The 19,194-nt window shown below is 42.4% G+C and overlaps 1 protein-coding gene across 1 annotated transcript in view; it reads left to right on the top strand.

Annotated features, from left to right (window-relative positions):
- The window catches only part of fer1l4 (fer-1 like family member 4), a gene marked incomplete at both ends in the record, with an annotated part of 122,058 nt that overhangs the window by 85,019 nt on the left and 17,845 nt on the right, over positions 1–19,194 (top strand). Inside the window, 11 exons of the mRNA XM_080535374.1 lie at positions 1,644–1,818; positions 2,546–2,652; positions 7,390–7,500; positions 7,589–7,628; positions 7,822–7,925; positions 8,148–8,279; positions 8,932–9,048; positions 9,748–9,875; positions 9,996–10,166; positions 17,973–18,127; positions 18,699–18,880. Of these exons, the coding sequence (XP_080391500.1) occupies positions 1,644–1,818; positions 2,546–2,652; positions 7,390–7,500; positions 7,589–7,628; positions 7,822–7,925; positions 8,148–8,279; positions 8,932–9,048; positions 9,748–9,875; positions 9,996–10,166; positions 17,973–18,127; positions 18,699–18,880 (1,422 nt within the window). The remainder of the gene's footprint in view (positions 1–1,643; positions 1,819–2,545; positions 2,653–7,389; positions 7,501–7,588; positions 7,629–7,821; positions 7,926–8,147; positions 8,280–8,931; positions 9,049–9,747; positions 9,876–9,995; positions 10,167–17,972; positions 18,128–18,698; positions 18,881–19,194) is intronic.

Raw genomic sequence — 19,194 nt, 5'->3', positions numbered from 1 at the left:
AAGGCCAGTGGCGCCGGCAGGATTCGATTTCATGGTACGCACAGAAACGTAACAAAACTAAATAGCGCAGACTAGCCTACAATATACATAGGTTGGATGATTGTATCACCTATTCATAGTTTGCAGTCACGTGACTGGCGCAGAGCCCTGGCGGCCAAAACATAGTGGAAACTCCGTAGAACTGCAGCACTGACCTGTCATTTACCACCTGTTTCAAGCAACGATTATTTAGATCACCTCTCAAAAGAAGAAAAACTAAGATATGTGAACAAACTACATATTTTGGACACTTGCGATCCATATAGAGCACCCGCCGCAGTATTTCAATCACTAAAAACAGCGAAGTCGCTGCCAGAGCTGCAGTTCGGTGATGTTTACATCTTGTGGAGAATCCTTCGCCTCACACTGCCGCCAGGATGAAAGCGTACAAAAGTACAGACAGTTATCTGTTTTTTCGATCTGGATGGGTCAATAATGCTAATGTTAGCTAGCTAGGTAGCTAAAGGACCTACACAACCAACTCCAAGCTGGTAGCGTCCACAAAAACAAACCATGTCAGAACGATTATGCAAAGATAATGACTAAAAATAGAATAACTAGGCTAGTCAAAGTCAAAGTCAGCTTTATTGTCAATCCAATATATGTACAGACATGGATTATATGTACAGTCAATCCAATATATGTACAGACACAAGATTAACAAATAACTATATATACCAAAAATACTAGATAAAAGATTTGAAATGTGCGGTACAATGTGCGGTACAATTGCTCTAATAGCACAAATCCACAATCTTCTCCTCTCTGGGTTCTTTTTCTGACGGAATTCTGTAGAACAGGGTTGTCTCCTCGTCGGTTAGTGCACCCGATTGCACAGCAACAGCATTTTGTCAAACAACTAATTACTTGGTAAAAACCTGATAAAATAGCTGGCAGGCAGCGGAAGAAAGATTTGTTTTGCCCGCCAGGTGGGCGTTCCCCTTATGCCGCGACGACACGTGCAAACAATATGTTGACAGAATGTATAATACTAGTCATGTGCCAACATATCCGATTCCTATTGGCCCTCGTACAACATTACAGCGTAAGCAGGGAGTTGTAGTTCAAGGAGAGAGACGCAGCAACTTAAAAAATAAATAATCGTTGTTAATTTCCATTTGTGGTCAAAGCCACAGGGAGCCACTGAAGATGGGCAAAAGAGCCGCATGCGGCTCCGGAGCCGCGGGTTGCCGACCCCTGTTCTAGTGTTAACCCTCAACCCTAAATTAAACACAGTTTTAACCAATTCAGAAATTCAACATGGGATCACCGGTCCAGCATAATAATAATAATATATTAGACCTATATAGCGCTTTTCTAGACACTCAAAGATGCTTTACAAACTAAAAAGATAGAGTAGTAATAATAAAAAGAAACAAAAAATAAATAAAAGAAAGTATAGGGGTCTAATACATTTTTAGATTACTAAATCTAAATCTAAGTGTCTTTGTAGGACAATCTACTCTGTATACTGCAATTACACCTAGATTTCGGGCAGAGAAGCGGTGAACAAGCAACGCCACCGTCCTCTCTCGACTGGCATTTTTTGAAAAGTAGAGACCCTTTCTGAGGTCCTCTTCCTGTCCGTGTCCCTGGTCCCCTAGGAGCTTCCAGAGCTGGTGTACCTCCACCCTCCTCTCACCATCTTTGTCCTGGAGCAGCAGGTTTTTGGTCGTCTGGCCCTGGTGGGCACCCACGTGGTCCAGAGCGTGATGCACTACGCCCCTAGAAACCTGGAGGAGTGGAGGGATGAGGAGGAGGAGGAGCCTGAGGTTAAAGGTACAGGTAACCAGTGGCTGAAATCATAATTTCAACCCTGGACTCCTTCAAAATCAGCCCTCAAAACCCATCTGTTCACCAAGGCCTTTGGCCCCTAGTCACTGTTTCTGTTTTGTTTTGTTTGTTTTTCTGTTTTGTCTGTCTGATCATTTCCTGTAGAATTGTAAAGCGTCCTTGGGTTTTATGAAAGGCGCTATATAAATCCAAGTTATTATTATTATTATTATTATTATTATTATTATTATTATTATTACGGTGAAACAGGATGAGGGGTGGGTGGCCTGGACAGTGATATGATATGATCCAGGATAATTTATTAGAGGGAGCCTTTACAGTGGTCGGCTGGACAACGGTAATAGAAACGCACAACAGAAACCTGACTCCCATTCGGAGGCCAACTGAAACCTTGCCGTCTTTCTCTCTAAATCGGATTGCTACCCAGTTTACGGGTGGGTCTTCATCAACCCCCCAAAAAATTACATATGGGCTTACTCAAGATAGTTGCTAGGCTTTCCATGATTGTCCACACGGATTAGAATCCAGAAATGATAATGTTGTTATTGTATCATATTTTGAAACTGAAAGTGTTCAAAAATGGCATTTCTTTTTGTAATGAAAAACTTTGTTTGAATAGCCATCAACAGTTCAAGTCAACAATCGGTGTTGTCCGATTCACAAAGCATACTCTGTTTCACCTTCTTTGATGTATTTGTGTTATTTCCTGCAGAGAAGGAGCCCCGTCTGAAGACCACAGCTCTAACCACGGTCAAGACCATGGACCTCAGAGGCCTGCCCATCAAACTCTCCAAGATTCCCATCAAGCCTCTTGACAGTGTGAGTAATAATAATAATACATTTGATTTATGGGCGCCTTTCAAGGCTCTCAAGGACACCTTACAAGACAGTTTAAAACCACATATCAAAACATTAAAATCAACAAAACAAAATGAGATAAAAACAGCAAAATCAGATATAACAACAAACAAAATACAGGAGATCAAACCAGCCATTGTGAAAAGGTGTGTTTTAAGACAGGATTTGAAAGTGGTGAGAGTGTCAATATTGCATAAGTTGGGTGGCAGAGAGTTCCAGATCGGGGAGCAGAACGGCTCAAGGCTCTAGATCCCATAGTAGTCAGGCGGGCAGAAGGGATGACAAGTTGGTTGGCAGAGGAGATCTGAGACTACAGGAGGAAGTGTGAGTAAGAAGGAGTTCAGAGAGGTATGAGGGTGTTAGGTTATGGAGAGCCTTAAAGGTGAGAAGGAGAATTTTAAAGTGAATACGGAATTTGATGGGGAGCCAATGAAGTTGTTGGAGAACTGGAGTGATATGGAGGAAGTTCTAGTGCGTGCAGCTGAGTTCTGGACCAGTACCACAATCTCTCTCCTGTTCTAATGCTGTCTCTCTCTTTTCCCCTCATCTCTCCATCTCTCTCCTTTTTCACTTTCCAACTTTCTCTTTTCTTAACTTTCCTTAACTGCAGTTATTTTGTGTAAGTTGAGTTCAGTGTTGCCGATGTGCCTGAGCTTCTGTCTGCTGTGAAAGCCTGTGGTTATTATATTACTGCTCTGTGGCATAACAGAACTGTTTCTTTGAATAACGTACGGCAGGTACTACAATACAACTTGTCTGAACACTCGAGTGTCCGTAGGTAACTGTCATTTGTGTGATTTTAAAAAAAGAAACACACAGACAAAAGGATCATACAGTACAGCAGTGGCGGACTCAGGCTGTTTGAAGGGCAGGGACGAAAATAAAAAAGGGCACGTACTGCACAACATGGGACCCCATCAGTGAGCAAAAAGCTATGATGCGTCATGTATGGTGAAATAGTCCTCATCCTTGATTAATATTAACATTGTGTAGTCTAGGCCAGGGGCGGATTTAGGATTGTAGGAGATCCAGGGCTTAGCCCAGATGGGTAATGAAATGCGCGCAAAGCGTGTGCTTTTTTTTGCTGCGACACCACAAACTTCAACTTACCACCACCTTGAATGAATGAATGAATGAATGGTCTTTATTGTCATTGCTACAGTACAGGTACCAAACAACGAAATTTAGGAGGGGTGGCTCCCCTGGTGTTAGGAAAGGGGAAAAAAAAAAAAAACCATAAAAAAAAAATTTCACAAGAAGGGAAGGAGCTGGTTTACATAAATAAAGGCTATGTACACTATCCACTATACTATACTGTACAGATAGACGACTAGGGTTGTCATATTGCACAATAGTGTTATTTCACATTTATTTAAAGTGTCGCAGTTTGCAGGCTTGAAATGTACATGTTTGTGCCTCAGCACTACACCTGATTTTTTCAGTCCAGCAGCTGCCATCAATCCGTCCAGACTGTCCAGGGCCCAGAACCTAGGTCTTTGCTGTGTTCAGGGCCTGGACGGCCCTGTGGTAGAAGCTGTTCTTCAGTCTGTTTGTCCTTGCGGCCAAGGTCCTGAACCGCCTTTTCAAGGGCAGCCTGGTAAAGTGTTCATACCCAGGGTGGGTCGGGTCCCTGGAGATCTTGGAGGCCTTCCTGAGACAGCGTGTGTTGTACAGCTCTTCCAGAGAGGGGAGGGGGGCGCCGGTGATCTTCTGTGCTGTTCTCACGACTCTCTGTAGCGCATTTCTCTCCGCTGTTGTGCAGCTGGAGAACCAGTTGCAGATGCCGTAGGTGAGGATGCTCTCCACTGCGCCGCGGTAGAAGGTCACCAGTATCTCCTGCTTGCTGTGTTCCTTCCTGAGGACTCTCAGGGTGTATAGCCGCTGTTGTGCCTTCTTGATGGTGGATTTTGTGTTGTCCTTCCAGGTCAGGTCATCCCGCATGTGCATCCCCAGGAATCGGAGGGTTGAGACTCTCTCCACGCTCTCTCCGTCGATGAGCAGGGGCTGGATCTCTGACTTTTTCCTCCTGAAGTCTACGATGATTTCCTGGGTCTTTGACTTGTTCAGCAGCAGGTTGTTAACCTTGCACAGCTTGCTCAGTTGCTCTACCTCATCCCTGTACGCCGCCTCGTCCCCCCCCGAGATGCATCCCACCACGGTGGTGTCGTCTGCAAACTTTACGATGGAGTTGCTGGGGTGGACGGGGGTGAAGTCGTAGGTGTAGAGGTTGTAGAGGATGGGGCTTAGCACGCAGCCCTGGGGGGACCCAGTGCTGAGTCTGAGGGCTGTGGAGGTGTGGGGGCCCACCCGCACCCTCTGGGGGCGGTCGGTCAGGAAGTCCTTGATCCATGCACATATAGAGTGTGATAGACCCAGGTCTAGTAGTTTGGTCACTAGCCTGTCTGGAAGGATGGTGTTGAAGGCGGAGCTGAAGTCCACAAAGAGCAGTCTCGCGTAGCTGTTTCCCCTCTCCAGGTGGGATAGAGTGGCGTGGAGAGTCGTCGCCGTGGGGGCCTCTGTGGACCTGTGGGCTCTGTAGGCGAACTGGTATGGATCCAGGTTGGGCGGGAGGCGTGTGAGTATGTGGGCCCGGACTAGTTTCTCGAAGCACTTCATGATGATTGGTGTGAGTGCCACCGGGCGGTAGTCGTTTAGGCAGCTCACCGTGCTTTTCTTCGGGACTGGGATGATAGTTGAGGTTTTCAGGCAGGGTGGGATGGTGGCCTGGGACAGGGACTGGTTGAAGATGTTGGTGAAAACCCCGGCCAGCTGGTCGGCGCAGTCCCTCAGCACCCGTCCCAGGACGCCATCCGGCCCGAGGCTTTCCTGGGGTCTACCGCCTTCAGCACACGTCTCACTTCATGCTCTGTGAGGGTGAGGCTGCTGAGAGCTGGAGAGAGTGGTGTTTGTGTTGTGGTTACCTCCGTTCGCCCCTCGTCGAACCGGGCGTAGAAGGTGTTCAGCTTTCCCGCCAGCAGGGGTCGTCCTCTGCGGCTGTGAGCCTGTTGGCTCTGAAGTTTGTCATCTGCTGAACCCCCTGCCACATCCGCCTGGAGTCGTTGCTCAGGAGGCATTCCTCAATCTTCTCTCTGTGGTCTGCCTTGGCCGCTTTGATTCCGCGCTTTAGGTTAGCCCTGGTGGTGCTGTACAGCGGTGTGCTCTTCCCTGCGAAGAAGGCGTTGTCCCTCTCGTTGATCAGTTTTTGGACCTTCCCAGTCATCCATGGCTTCGTGTTGGGGTAGACCCGGACCCGTTTGTCCACGGTGACTGAGTTGGTGCAGTTCACTATGTGGTTCAGAACCGACGACGTGTACTGTTCCAGGTCCTCATGCTCATATTCCTGCCATGGGGTGTCATTTAGGCAGATCTGCAGTGGAGCGGACCCTTCTGGCCAGGTTCTGACAGTCTTAGTGGTGATGGGAGCACTTTTCCCCATGGTAGTGTATGCTGGGATCAGGAGGATTAACACATGGTCAGACATGCCTAGATGAGCTAGCGGACTAGCCTTGTAAGCACGTTTGATGTTGGTGTATACCTTGTCCAGTGTTTTTTCTCCTCTTGTTGCACATTTCACATGCTGATAGAACTTGGGTAGTACTGCCTTCAGGTCGACATGATTGAAATCTCCTGCTATAATGTGAATTGCCTGTGGGTCTGTGCTTTGTTGACCACTGATGACGTCATATAGCCGCGCCAATGCTAGGCTACCGTCCGCGCTAGGCGCAATGTAAACACATGTAATGTACACCGCGTTAAATTCCCTCGGGAGGTATGTGGGTCGGCATTTAACAGTCAAGTATTCCAGGTCTGGGGAACAGTGGCTACTTACAGTTTTCGTGTTTAAGCACCAGCTATCCTTCGTCGATATTATGATCCCACCCCCGCGGAACCTTATAGCGGACAAAAGGCACTGGAGAACACTTTATACCAGGGGTCGACATTAAGGCTTTTTATATAAATTATACATCTTTATCAAATCAATAGTAGTCAAATTAGTTATTTGCACTAACATACACTCACCAGCCACTTGCACCGGTTTACCTTGCTATTACCGGGTTGGACCCCCTCTTTTGCCTTCAGAACTGCATTAATTCTTTGTGGCATAGATTCAACAAGATGCTTGATTTTGGTCCATATTGACATTCTAGCATCACACAATTGCTGCAGATTAGTGCCAAGAAAATATCCCCCACACCATTACACCAACACCACCATTTTCGCCCAGAGAACTGCTGCTCACTGGATATTTTTGTCTTTTTCTGACCATTCTCTGTAAATACTAGAGATGGTTGTGCGAGAAAATCCCAGTAGATCACGCAATGTTTTCAACTATGCGAGCACATGGTCAAGTTCAGACCATTGGAAGGGCAGCCAATAGGGCACATCCTCTAATTTTTGCCACTCAAAAGGACACTTTAGTGCTTTTTTTTTTCAACGGTGGGGGCACATGGTCAAGTTTAGACCATTGGAGGGGCACCGGTAGGGCACGTCCTCTCATTTTCGCCACTCAAAAGGCATTTTCGCCACTCAAAAGGGCACTTAAGCGTGACGTTTTTCAATCGTGGGGGCACCGGGGGGGGCGGCCACCCCCTGAGTCCGCCAGTGCAGTACAGTAACACTGAAAGTTACGGTATGAGATCATGAATAACATGATCAAATGGTACCTTTATGTTATATGATCTATCGTCTCCTGCACAGGCCCCCTTGAAGAAGAAGAAAGAGGAAGAGCTAGAGGAGGAGAGTCCAGAGAAGGAGGAGCTGGATTGGTGGTCCAAATACTACACATCACTAGAAGAACTACAGAAACAGGTGAACATGACAAAAACAACCTACTGTCTAAACGTTTGATATTAAGATCTTAATACAAGATATTAAGATGTAACTTTTGTATCTCCAGATAGAGAAGGAGGAGGACATTGATGAGCATCTGGAAACAGGTACTCCACCTAACAGTGTGGTGATTGTGCGTGAATGACTATGGTGCGAGCTGAATAGGACCCGGTCACAATAACACACAGAAAATGACAGTTACCGCTGTACCTAAGTTAGGAACTCATCACAACACCTCAAAACAGGCCTCAATACACAGATCATCTGTCTTTCTGTTAAAAGCCCTGTATTATTCAACAGATGGTGGGAATCTGAACATGGCATTCGAGCCAGAGGAAGAAGAAGCAGTGATAATAGAGATAGAGCTGCCCAAACCCAAGCGTAAGAAGATAGCCACTCTCCAGGTGAGAACATACACTGTTTCTGACCATGTAATGCATTTTTTTTGTTGCTAAAAAATGGCTTTGTTATAATGCTCAACTGTGTTACTATGTAATCACAAAGCCATTATATAACTGATATGTAATATGATGTTACTAGAAGAATGTTTTTAGTGATGTTTTTAATAGTTATAATCCAGTGATGGTACAGACGTGACCTACTTGTTGTTTTTCACAACTCTACAGCTTTACAAGTCAGAGCTGGAGAATGAGTTCAGCCAATTTATGGACTGGCTGCATACATTCATCCTCTTCAAGGGCAAAGCCAATGATGAGGAGGAGGAAGATGAAGAGGAAAGAACCATGGGGAAATACAAGGTGAGATAGAGAAGAAACTTGGAAGTGTCTCAACCCTGAAGCTTCTCTTCAACACCATGGTGACTTAGTGGCAACACCATGGTGACTTGAGGCCCTGAAAGCCTCAGGTGTTGTCCTCGGTTCAGGCAGTTGCAGGTTGAGAAAGCGTTAGAAAAAGGTTTGTTCTTGGTTGAAGACGAGAAGCAGGTTGAAGCAGCATTACGGTTTGTTTTTGGTTAGGGTGTGGTTATTAAAAGGTTTGTTCTTGGTTAAGACATGGTCAGTGAAAGGTTTGTTCTTGCTTAAGACATGGTCAGTGAAAGGTTTGTTCTTGGTTAAGGCATGGTTAGTGAAAGCTTTGTTTTTGGTTAAGACATGGTCAGTGAAAAGTTTGTTCTTGGTTAAGACATGGTCAGTGAAAGGTTTGTTCTTGGTTAAGACATGGTCAGTGAAAGGTTTGTTCTTGGTTAAGACATGGTCAGTGAAAGGTTTGTTCTTGGTTAAGACATGGTCAGTGAAAGGTTTGTTCTTGGTTAAGACATGGTCAGTGAAAGGTTTGTTCTTGGTTAAGGCATGGTTAGTGAAAGCTTTGTTTTTGGTTAAGACATTTGTTCTTGGTTGAGACTGTCACTGGTTGAGGCGGTGTGTGAGGTGTGTTCTTGGTCAACCACAGGGCTCCTTCCTGATCTACCCCACCTCTACTGAGGACGAAGACAACGAGTGCCAGATCACCAATGGAATTCCCAAAAACACTGCCATCAAAGTGCTTGTACGGGTGTATGTTGTCAAGGTAAGCATACACTGTATGTACTATATCTGGGTTTAGAGTTGCTTCCATTTGAATGTTTAGTGGGTTAAGCCTGGTACACACAAAGATTTTCTAAATCTGTGAGAGACCCCACACATGAAGATAAAAAATCATGGATTGAACAGTTTTGATCGTATTGTGTGTGGTGTGCTCTGATATTCCCAATACAGCACATCACATATAAAGATCTGTCCTACGACAGTCTAGAGTCTCGTCCCCCAAGCCAGAAATCTGGCGTGATCAGGGTAGTAGTACCCTGACTGACCTGTACGAGGCAGCCATGTGCGACAGGGCAAATAAAGTGCAGAAGAATGAAAAGAAGAACACGCGTCAGTCAGCTCGCTTCTTGATTGGCTACATTCCATTCCACGTCACAATCGGACTCGCGAGTTGTCAGTTTCGCCCACACACAAGAGGACTTTTGATCGTAAATATTGAACACGTTTAATATTTAAGATCGTCGGACCGACCATTTTCCGAGCAGATTGTCGGGAGAAATTGACTCTTAACACACCTCACACCACAGGATAATCTTGTAGGATAATCTTTAGAGCCATCCGATAATCGGGCGTTTGCTGTCCTTAGTCGGAAGAGGGAAAAGCGGGCCAAAATCGGCCAGATTATCTGTATGTGTGTACCAGGCTTTATAATAATGATATTCCCCATACCATGGCGTGCCAGGCCACCAACCTGGCCCCCACAGACCCCAATGGGAAGGCAGACCCCTATGTGGTGGTGAAAGTTGGGGAGCAGACGATGGACAGCAAGGAGCGCTACATCCCCAAACAGCTCAACCCTGTGTTTGGAGAGTGAGTGGCTTTTAACTGATTCATTCTCGTTTTCGGATTCTTAAGAGTGGCTGTCAGCTCTGAAATAATATTGCGTGCGTGCGTGTGTGCGTGTGTGCGTATGTGTTTTGTCCCTCTCAGAGTGTTTGAACTGACCGTGTCCTTCCCCCTGGAGACGGAGCTGACTCTGATGGTGTTTGACCATGACTTGGTGGGCTCGGATGACCTCATCGGCGAGACACACGTCGACCTGGAGAACCGTTTCTACAGCCGCCACTACGCAGGCTGTGGCATCGCCCTCTACTATGACAAGTCAGTGCCTGTCACTGTGTACTACTATAGTATAGTCACTGTGTACTACTATAGTATAGTCACTGTGTACTACTATAGTGTAGTATAGTCACTGTGTACTACTATAGTATAGTCACTGTGTATTACTATAGTCTAGTATAGTCACTGTGTACTACTATAGTGTAGTATAGTCACTGTGTACTACTATAGTATAGTCACTGTGTACTACTATAATATAGTCACTGTGTACTACTATAGTATAGTATAGTCACTGTGTACTACAATAGTATAGTCACTGTGTACTACTATAGTATAGTATAGTCACTGTGTACTACTGTAGTATAGTATAGTATAGTCACTGTGTACTACTATAGTCGAATATAGTCACTGTGTACTACTATAGTCTAGTATAGTCACTGTGTACTACTATTGTTGGAGCCAAAAAGCTTTATATTATTATTTATGAAAAACCTTTCTGGAATGGTACTTTGAAAGTGGTACCTTGGCCAATCTATCTATAAGATAGATAGATATCTGTAAGACTTTTATTTAGAAAATGGGTCTCGCCCAATCTAAGGACATAATGGATATAAGGAAGTGATCTCTCCTTGCTTGGGTTTGATGAGTCCTGACACGTGAGGGTGCGACACAGTTTTTCATCTCATCACAAGCATCACACTCATTACCAACCCACGATAACCACCACATTAGAGAAGATTTGTTGTTTTGTTTGATACAAGTTTTGTTTGATACAAGATATTTTGTTTGATAACTTTGTTTGATAACTTTGCCATTGAACTCCGATCCGGGATAGGCCCGACCCAGAAGAGACACACATACAAACAAACATTGACACGCGTACATACCACACCACGCCAACATTACTTCCGTTTGTTACTTTGATTTGAACTTGGGATTTTAAGACTACTTTAATTCATCGAAAGGTCCAGAGTTTTTGCTGCAAACGGATGAACGACAAACAACAGGTGCGTTGGAACCAACACCCACTCATGCCAGGACGATGGCTAATTTGATAATTTGATAGACATGATAGCCATCACAACTATAGTGTAGTATAGTCACTGTGTACTACTATAGTATAGTCACTGTGTACTACTATAGTGTAGTATAGTCACTGTGTACTACTATAGTCTAGTATAGTCACCGTGTACTACTATAGTATAGTCACTGTGTACTACTATAGTCTAGTATAGTCACTGTGTACTACTATAGTCTAGTATAGTCACTGTGTACTACTATAGTCTAGTATAGTCACTGTGTACTACTATAGTGTAGTATAGTCACTGTGTACTACTATAGTCTAGTATAGTCACAGTGTACTACTATAGTATAGTCACTGTGTACTACTATAGTCTAGTATAGTCACTGTGTACTACTATAGTCTAGTCACTGTGTACTACTATAGTCTAGTATAGTCACTGTGTACTACTATAGTCTAGTATAGTCACTGTGTACTACTATAGTGTAGTATAGTCACTGTGTACTACTATAGTCTAGTATAGTCACTGTGTACTACTATAGTCTAGTATAGTCACTGTGTACTACTAAAGTATAGTCACTGTGTACTACTATAGTCTAGTATAGTCACTGTGTACTACTATAGTCTAGTCACTGTGTACTACTATAGTCTAGTATAGTCACTGTGTACTACTATAGTGTAGTATAGTCACTGTGTACTACTATAGCGGCCGTACCACCTTGTCAAGCCTGATCTCGTCAGATCTCAGAAGCTAAGCAGGGCTGGGCCTGGTTAGTAACCTGGATGGGAGTCCAAAAAGGGTGAAAGTCTGGTTGCCGTGGCACATATATGTGGCTTGGGGTTGGCATGTTCCCCCCATGTCCACTAGGGGTCTCCTTCACCCCACATGGAAAGACATGCCAAAGTGAACACCCGTCCCTGACCACGACGGTGAAGAACGCTACTTGGTCCCCGGGGCGCCGGGCGTCGGTTCAAGCCGCGCCAAAAGGGCGACCGCTGCCAGTGGAGGAATGGCAGCCCGGATGGGTTACAAAGGCAGAGGACAATTTCCACCTGGCGACCCGCCGAAGATAGTGCATGTGCTTGTGTTTGTGTGTGTGTTCACCTAAAAACGTGCATGTGTGTGATCAGAGTGTAAAACTGCCGTGTGTGGCCATTAAAAGACCATCAAGGTCCGATTTCTTTCTAGTATAGTCACTGTGTACTACTATAGTGTAGTATAGTCACTGTGTACTACTATAGTCTAGTATAATCACTGTGTACTACTATAGTATAGTCACTGTGTATTACTATAGTCTAGTATAGTCACTGTGTACTACTATAGTCTAGTCACTGTGTATTCATATAGTCTAGTATAGTAACTGTGTACTACTATAGTGTAGCATAGTCACTGTGTACTACTATAGTCTAGTATAGTCACTGTGTACTACTATAGTATAGTCACTGTGTATTACTATAGTCTAGTATAGTCACTGTGTACTACTATAGTCTAGTCACTGTGTATTAATATAGTCTAGTATAGTCACTGTGTACTACTATAGTGTAGTATAGTCACTGTGTACTACTATAGTCTAGTATAGTCACTGTGTAGTACTATAGTCTAGTATAGTCACTGTGTACTACTATAGTTTAGTGACTGTACTACTATAGTCTAGTATAGTCACTGTGTACTACTATAGTCTAGTCACTGTGTACTACTATAGTATAGTCTAGTATAGTCACTATGTACTACTATAGTCTAGTCACTGTGTACTGTAGTCTAGTATAGTCACTGTGTACTACTATAGTATAGTCACTGTGTACTACAATAGTATAGTATAGTCACTGTGTACTACTGTAGTATAGTATAGTCACTGTGTACTACTATAGTCTAGTATAGTCAATGTGTACTACTATAGTGTAGTATAGTCACTGTGTACTACTATAGTCTAGTATAGTCACTGTGTACTACTATAGTCTAGTATAGTCACTGTGTACTTCTATAGTCTAGTATTGTCACTGTGTACTACTATAGTCTAGTACATACCTGTCAACATTGGGATTTGAAAATAAGGGATATTTCCCCAAAAATAAGGAAAAATAAGGGATATCCCCCGCACGCCCCCGGGCCGTCCTCCCCCCCCACCGTCCACAAACCATACCCCTTCCATTTAGACAAGGGTAGACACAGTCAATCCTAACATCACCACTAGACAACCATAGGATACCTCTTACATTTAGACAAGGGTACACACAGTCAGTCCTAACATCACCACTAGACAACCATAGGATACCCCTTACATTTAGACAAGGGTACACACAGTCAGTCCTAACATCACCACTAGACAACCATAGGATACCCCTTACATTTAGACAAGGGTACACACAGTCAGTCCTAACATCACCACTAGACAACCATAGGAGACCCCTTACATTTAGACAAGGGTACACACAGTCAGTCCTAACATCACCACTAGACAACCATAGGATACCCCTTACATTTAGACAAGGGGACACAGTCAATCAACCACCTGCTTCAGTGCAACAAGAATTGGGTTAACTAGTTCTCTATGATTAAGTAAGTGACTACAGGTGATCAGAATCAGATACCTGGTTGAAAGTAAAATACTTTGAACATCCCTGCATATATATACATGAAAACACAAAAGGGCATATCAATTCAGCACATTTATTTATACATTACTTGACACCATGATGTCAATGGGAAAAGAGCGGCGCAATGCTACCAGCGATCATTTCAAAACGGAGATAACCGAGGCTGCGTTCGTAAATACGCACTGGAAATCTGATCACCACTCATGGAATGTCTCTTGTCCAATCAAATTACGTGGTCCCTTTATGACGTTGCACCTAGTGTGCGTTCCGGCGCTCTCAGAGCAAAATTACGAACGCAGCCCAAGAAACGAGCGGAAACAAGTCAACTCCGACATGGATATAACGATTGTGCGCATGCACTAACAATTAAGTGTTCAATTATATTATATTATAGGTTAAAAATACGGGAGATTTACGGGAAAATATTAAAACGGGAGAACAGCGGGAAAGAAAGGTAAAATACGGGAGAATCCCGGGAAAAACAGGAGGGTTGACAGGTATGGTCTAGTATAGTCACTGTGTACTACTATAGTCTAGTATAGTCACTGTGTACTACTATTGTTGGAGCCAAAAAGCTTTATACCATTATTTATGAAAAACCTTTCTGGAATGGTACTTGAAAGTGGTACCGTGGCCAATCTATCTATAAGATAGATAGATATCTGTAAGACTTTTATTTTGAAAATGGGTGTCGCCCAATCTAAGGACATAATGGATATAAGGAAGTGATCTCTCCTTGCTTGGGTTTAATGAGTCCTGACACGTGAGGGTGCGACACAGTTTTTCATCTCATCACAAGCATCACACTCATTACCACCCCACGATAACCACCACATTAGAGAAGATTTGTTGTTTTGTTTGATACAAGTTTTTGTTTGATACAAGATATTTTGTTTGATAACTTTGTTTGATAACTTTGCCATTGAACTCCGATCCGGGATAGGCCCGACCCAGAAGAGACACACATACAAACAAACATTGACACACGCGTACATACCACACCACGCCAACATTACTTTCGTTTGTTACTTTGATTTGAACTTTGGATTTTAAGACAACTTTAATTCATGGAAAGGTCCAGAGTTTTTGCTGCAAACGGATGAACGACAAACAACAGGTGCGTTGGAACCAACACCCACTCATGCCAGGACGATGGCTAATTTGATAATTTGATAGACATGATAGCCATCACAACTATAGTGTAGTATAGTCACTGTGTACTACTAACATTTATAGCACTTGGCTTCATTCAGTCGCTATAATTGAGCCGCTATCACAGGGCGTTAATACAAACCTCATTCACCTGCGTTCATTTTACCTGCGTTGGTATTTATAGAAGGAAGCACGTACGCAACTTTAAATCATCTCAGCTCGTTTCATAAATAATACTTACGACAGTTTAGAAAAATGTGCTTACGTCAAAGTCAAAGATGACGTTCAAGTACTTTTTTATGAATGAGGCCCCTGAACTGCTAAGGGTCACATGTGGGTCCCACAAGGTTCAGTGCTGGGTCCAAAGCTTTTTTATTTTGTACATCAATGATATTTGCAATCTGTCCAAGTTGTTAAATGTTGTTTTGTTTGCAAATGATACAAATTTATTTTGTTCTGGCAAAGATTTGGAGCAACTTCTGGATACAGTGGAAACGGAACTAAAAACTATAAAACGATGGTTTGACACAAACAAGTTGTCATTGAACTTAGAAAAAACTAAATGTATGATATTTGGAAATCGAAAAATTAATAGTCAAGTACAAATCATGATAGATCATGTTGAAATTGAAAGAGTTTATGAAAACACATTTTTGGGAGTTGTTATAGACCACAAACTATGTTGGAAAACTCACATAAACTACTTAAAGACTAAAATATCAAAGTCTATTGCAATACTGCATAAAACAAAACATATATTGTACCGTTCTCTAATAGTTCCATACCTAACTTACTGTGTGGAAGTGTGGGGAAACACATACAAAACAATCACAAATCCAATTTATTTACTACAGAAAAGAGCTATACGAATTATAAACAGAGCTGCCTATCAAGAACCAACTAACAAATTATTCATAAACACCTATGATCTCAAATTTAAAGAATTGGTGGACTTCAAAATGGCACAAGTAATGTATAAAGTAAAAAATAAGATGCTTCCAGACTGTATCCAGAGACTATTTCAAGTTAGACAGAGTAATTACGAACTCAGAGGAATATGTATGTTTATGAAAACAAAGATTAGAACAAATGCAAAACAAAGATGTATAACAGTTAAAGGAGTTAACTTACTTAAAATACTTTTGAAAAGGAAATGAAAATGTGTAGTACACTAAAAGGATTAAAAAAATTACAAAAAAATTAGATGATTAACAAGTGTAAAACAGAGGTATAAATATAGTTTTTGTTTGGTATTTTTGAACTTTTTGTTGACATGCGTAAGTGAAATTTTGTTTGTAAAAGTTTCAATGTTTTGATTATGCATTCATGGGGGAAAAAACATACATGTAACAAGGGTAGGCGCAATAAGCCATGGCTTCAGCCTACACCTTTTTGGTCCTGGTGTTATGCATTGTGACTGTGTAAATTTTTTATATCTTTATTGTGAATTGTATAGGGGACCAAAATAAACATTCTCAATAGTATGGTGATCACATCGTTTTACATGTTCCTTGTGAAAACTCGTTGAGGTGGATTTGCCAGAATAATTTGCAAACTTTTAATGAGAAGCTAGATGTCCAGCAAATAACTAGAAACAAAACTAACTAGAAAAAGACAATCTATACAAGCTATTGGGGAGAGGTTGGGGTCTGTAATGTGCTTTAAATAGCAGGGGCCGAACTCTGTCATAGTCCATTATACAACAGTTAGTTCTGACCAAGTAATTTGATTGGACAAGAGGCATTCCATGAGTGCCGATATACAGTATAACAGCACTGGGACACAATACGAAGTCACTAGCCTGCGGATGTTTGTGTTCAGGTTACTAGGCAGGCAACAGTCCAGTTGAAGTTCAGTTGCGGAACTATTTTTTGTTGGCGGAGCCAAAATAAATGATTAAGTAAACAAACAAATCATAATCTGTTGTCGCTTATTACTGTTAACTAATAAATTGCGCTGTAGAACTGTTGGATAAAAGCAATATCACACTCGAGGTTGTGCTGTTATACTGAATATCAGCACGGCTGTGATTGTCACATACTGATATTCAGTATAACAGCACTCCCTCTGTGTGATTTTCAGTATAACAGCCTCCCTTGTGATGGCTATCATGTCTATCAAATTATAAAATTAGCCATCGTCCTGGCATGATTGGGTGTTGGTTCCAACGCACCTGTTGTTGTCTTGTTTATCCGTTTGTAGCAAAAACTCTGGACCAATTCCATGAATTGAAGTAGTCTTAAAATCCAAAGTTCAAATCAAAGTAACAAACGAAAGTAATATATGTTGGTGTGGTGTGGTATGTACGCGTGTGTCAATGTTTGTTTGTATGTGTGTCTATTCTAGGTCGGGCCTATCCCGGATCCGAATTCAATAGCAAAGTTAACAAATAAAGTTATCAAACAAAATATCTTGTATCAAACAAAACAACAAATCTTATCTAATGTGGTGGTGGTTATCGTGGGGTTGTAATGAGTGTGATGTATGTACTTGTGATGAGATGTGATGAGATGAGGTTGAAAAACTGTGTCGCACCCTCACGTGTCAGGACTCATCAAACCCAAGCAAGGAGTAATCACTTCCTTATATACAATATTGTCCTTTGATTGGGCGAGACCCATTTTCAAAATAAAAGTCTTACAGATATCTATCTATCTCATAGATAGATTGGCCAAAGTATCACTTTCAAAGTACCATTCAAGAAAGGTTTTTTCATAAATAATAATATAAAGCTTTTTGGCTCCAACATCTTTCTTGTGTGATATTCAGTATAACAGCCTCCCTCTGTGTGATATTCAGTATAACAGCACTCCCTCTGTGTGATATTCAGTATAACAGCCTCCCTCTTGTGTGATATTCAGTATAACAGCCTCCCTCTGTGTGAAATTCAGTATAACAGCACTCCCTCTGTGTGATATTCAGTATAACAGCCTCCCTCTTGTGTGATATTCAGTATAACAGCACAACCTCTTGTGTGATATTGCTTAAGTATATGAGTGTCATCACCTCCTCGTGTCTCCACTGGTGTTTGGTAATCTTAAAAATAGTCACAACGTTGGCCGTTGTTGTTTCTGATGCAGAGACGGCTACAACCAGTGGAGGGATGCCAAGAAACCATCAGCCATTCTGGCAGAGCTCTGCCTGAAAAATGGGATTCCCTCACCGGAATACCGGGAATCAGAAATCAAAGTCCTTAATAAGATCTTCAAAGTGCCTCCTGAAGCGTTTCCTGAAGGTCTGTTTCTAATTCTATTCTATTCTAGATCCATCGCCTATCCCCAGTAAGATAGCATCATGTGATACACATCTATGTACAGTGAGATAGCATCATGTGATACACATCTATGTACAGTGAGATAGCATCATGTGATACACATCTATGTACAGTGAGATAGCATCATGTGATACACATCTATGTACAGTGAGATAGCATCATGTGATACACATCTATGTACAGTGAGATAGCATCATGTGATACACCATCTATATATATATGGGGCAGCTGTGGCGCAGGAGGTAGAGCCGGCGTCTAATGATCGCAAGGTTGGCAGATAGGCGGTTCGAATGGCTTGCTGCCATTGGTGTGTGAATGTGTGTGTAAATGGGTGAATGAGAGGCGGCTGTAAAGCTCTAAATAAGTCAGTCCATTTACCATCTACAGTAAGATAGCATCATGTGTAGAGACAATATCTACAGCAACATAATAAACGATAATAGATGATAAGAATAAGGATGATGATGATGATGTTTTGTTGTCTTCCACATGGCCCTTATTGGCCGTGACTGTGTCCCCTTGCTCTCCCCAGAGTTGTTGAAGAAGAACACAAAGACGGCTGCAGATCTGAATGAGCTGGAGGAGCATAAGGCCCTGAGTGTGCTGCACCGCTGGGGGGAGATGAGGGAGTTCTGTCTGGGAGCTCTCCCCCTGGTCCCTGAGCACATAGAGGTCCGCTCCCTCCTCAACCCTGACAAACCAGGACTGCCACAGGTAATATACTATACTAGATTATATTATACAATACTGTACTATACTGGATTATAATACCATACTCTACTATACTCTGCTATATTATACTGTACTATACTCTACTATACTCTGCTATATTATACTGTACTATACTCTGCTATATTATACTGTACTATACTCTGCTATATTATACTGTACTATACTCTACTATATTATACTGTACTGTACTCTACTATACTATACTGTACTATACGCTACTATATTATACTGTACTATACTGTACTATATTATACTGTACTATATTATAATGTACTATACTCTATTATATTATACTG

This window comes from Nansenia antarctica (genome assembly GCF_963989245.1).
Source record: "Nansenia antarctica genome assembly, chromosome: 6".
Taxonomy (NCBI): domain Eukaryota; kingdom Metazoa; phylum Chordata; class Actinopteri; order Argentiniformes; family Microstomatidae; genus Nansenia; species Nansenia antarctica.
This window is presented reverse-complemented; position numbering and strand designations above follow the sequence as displayed.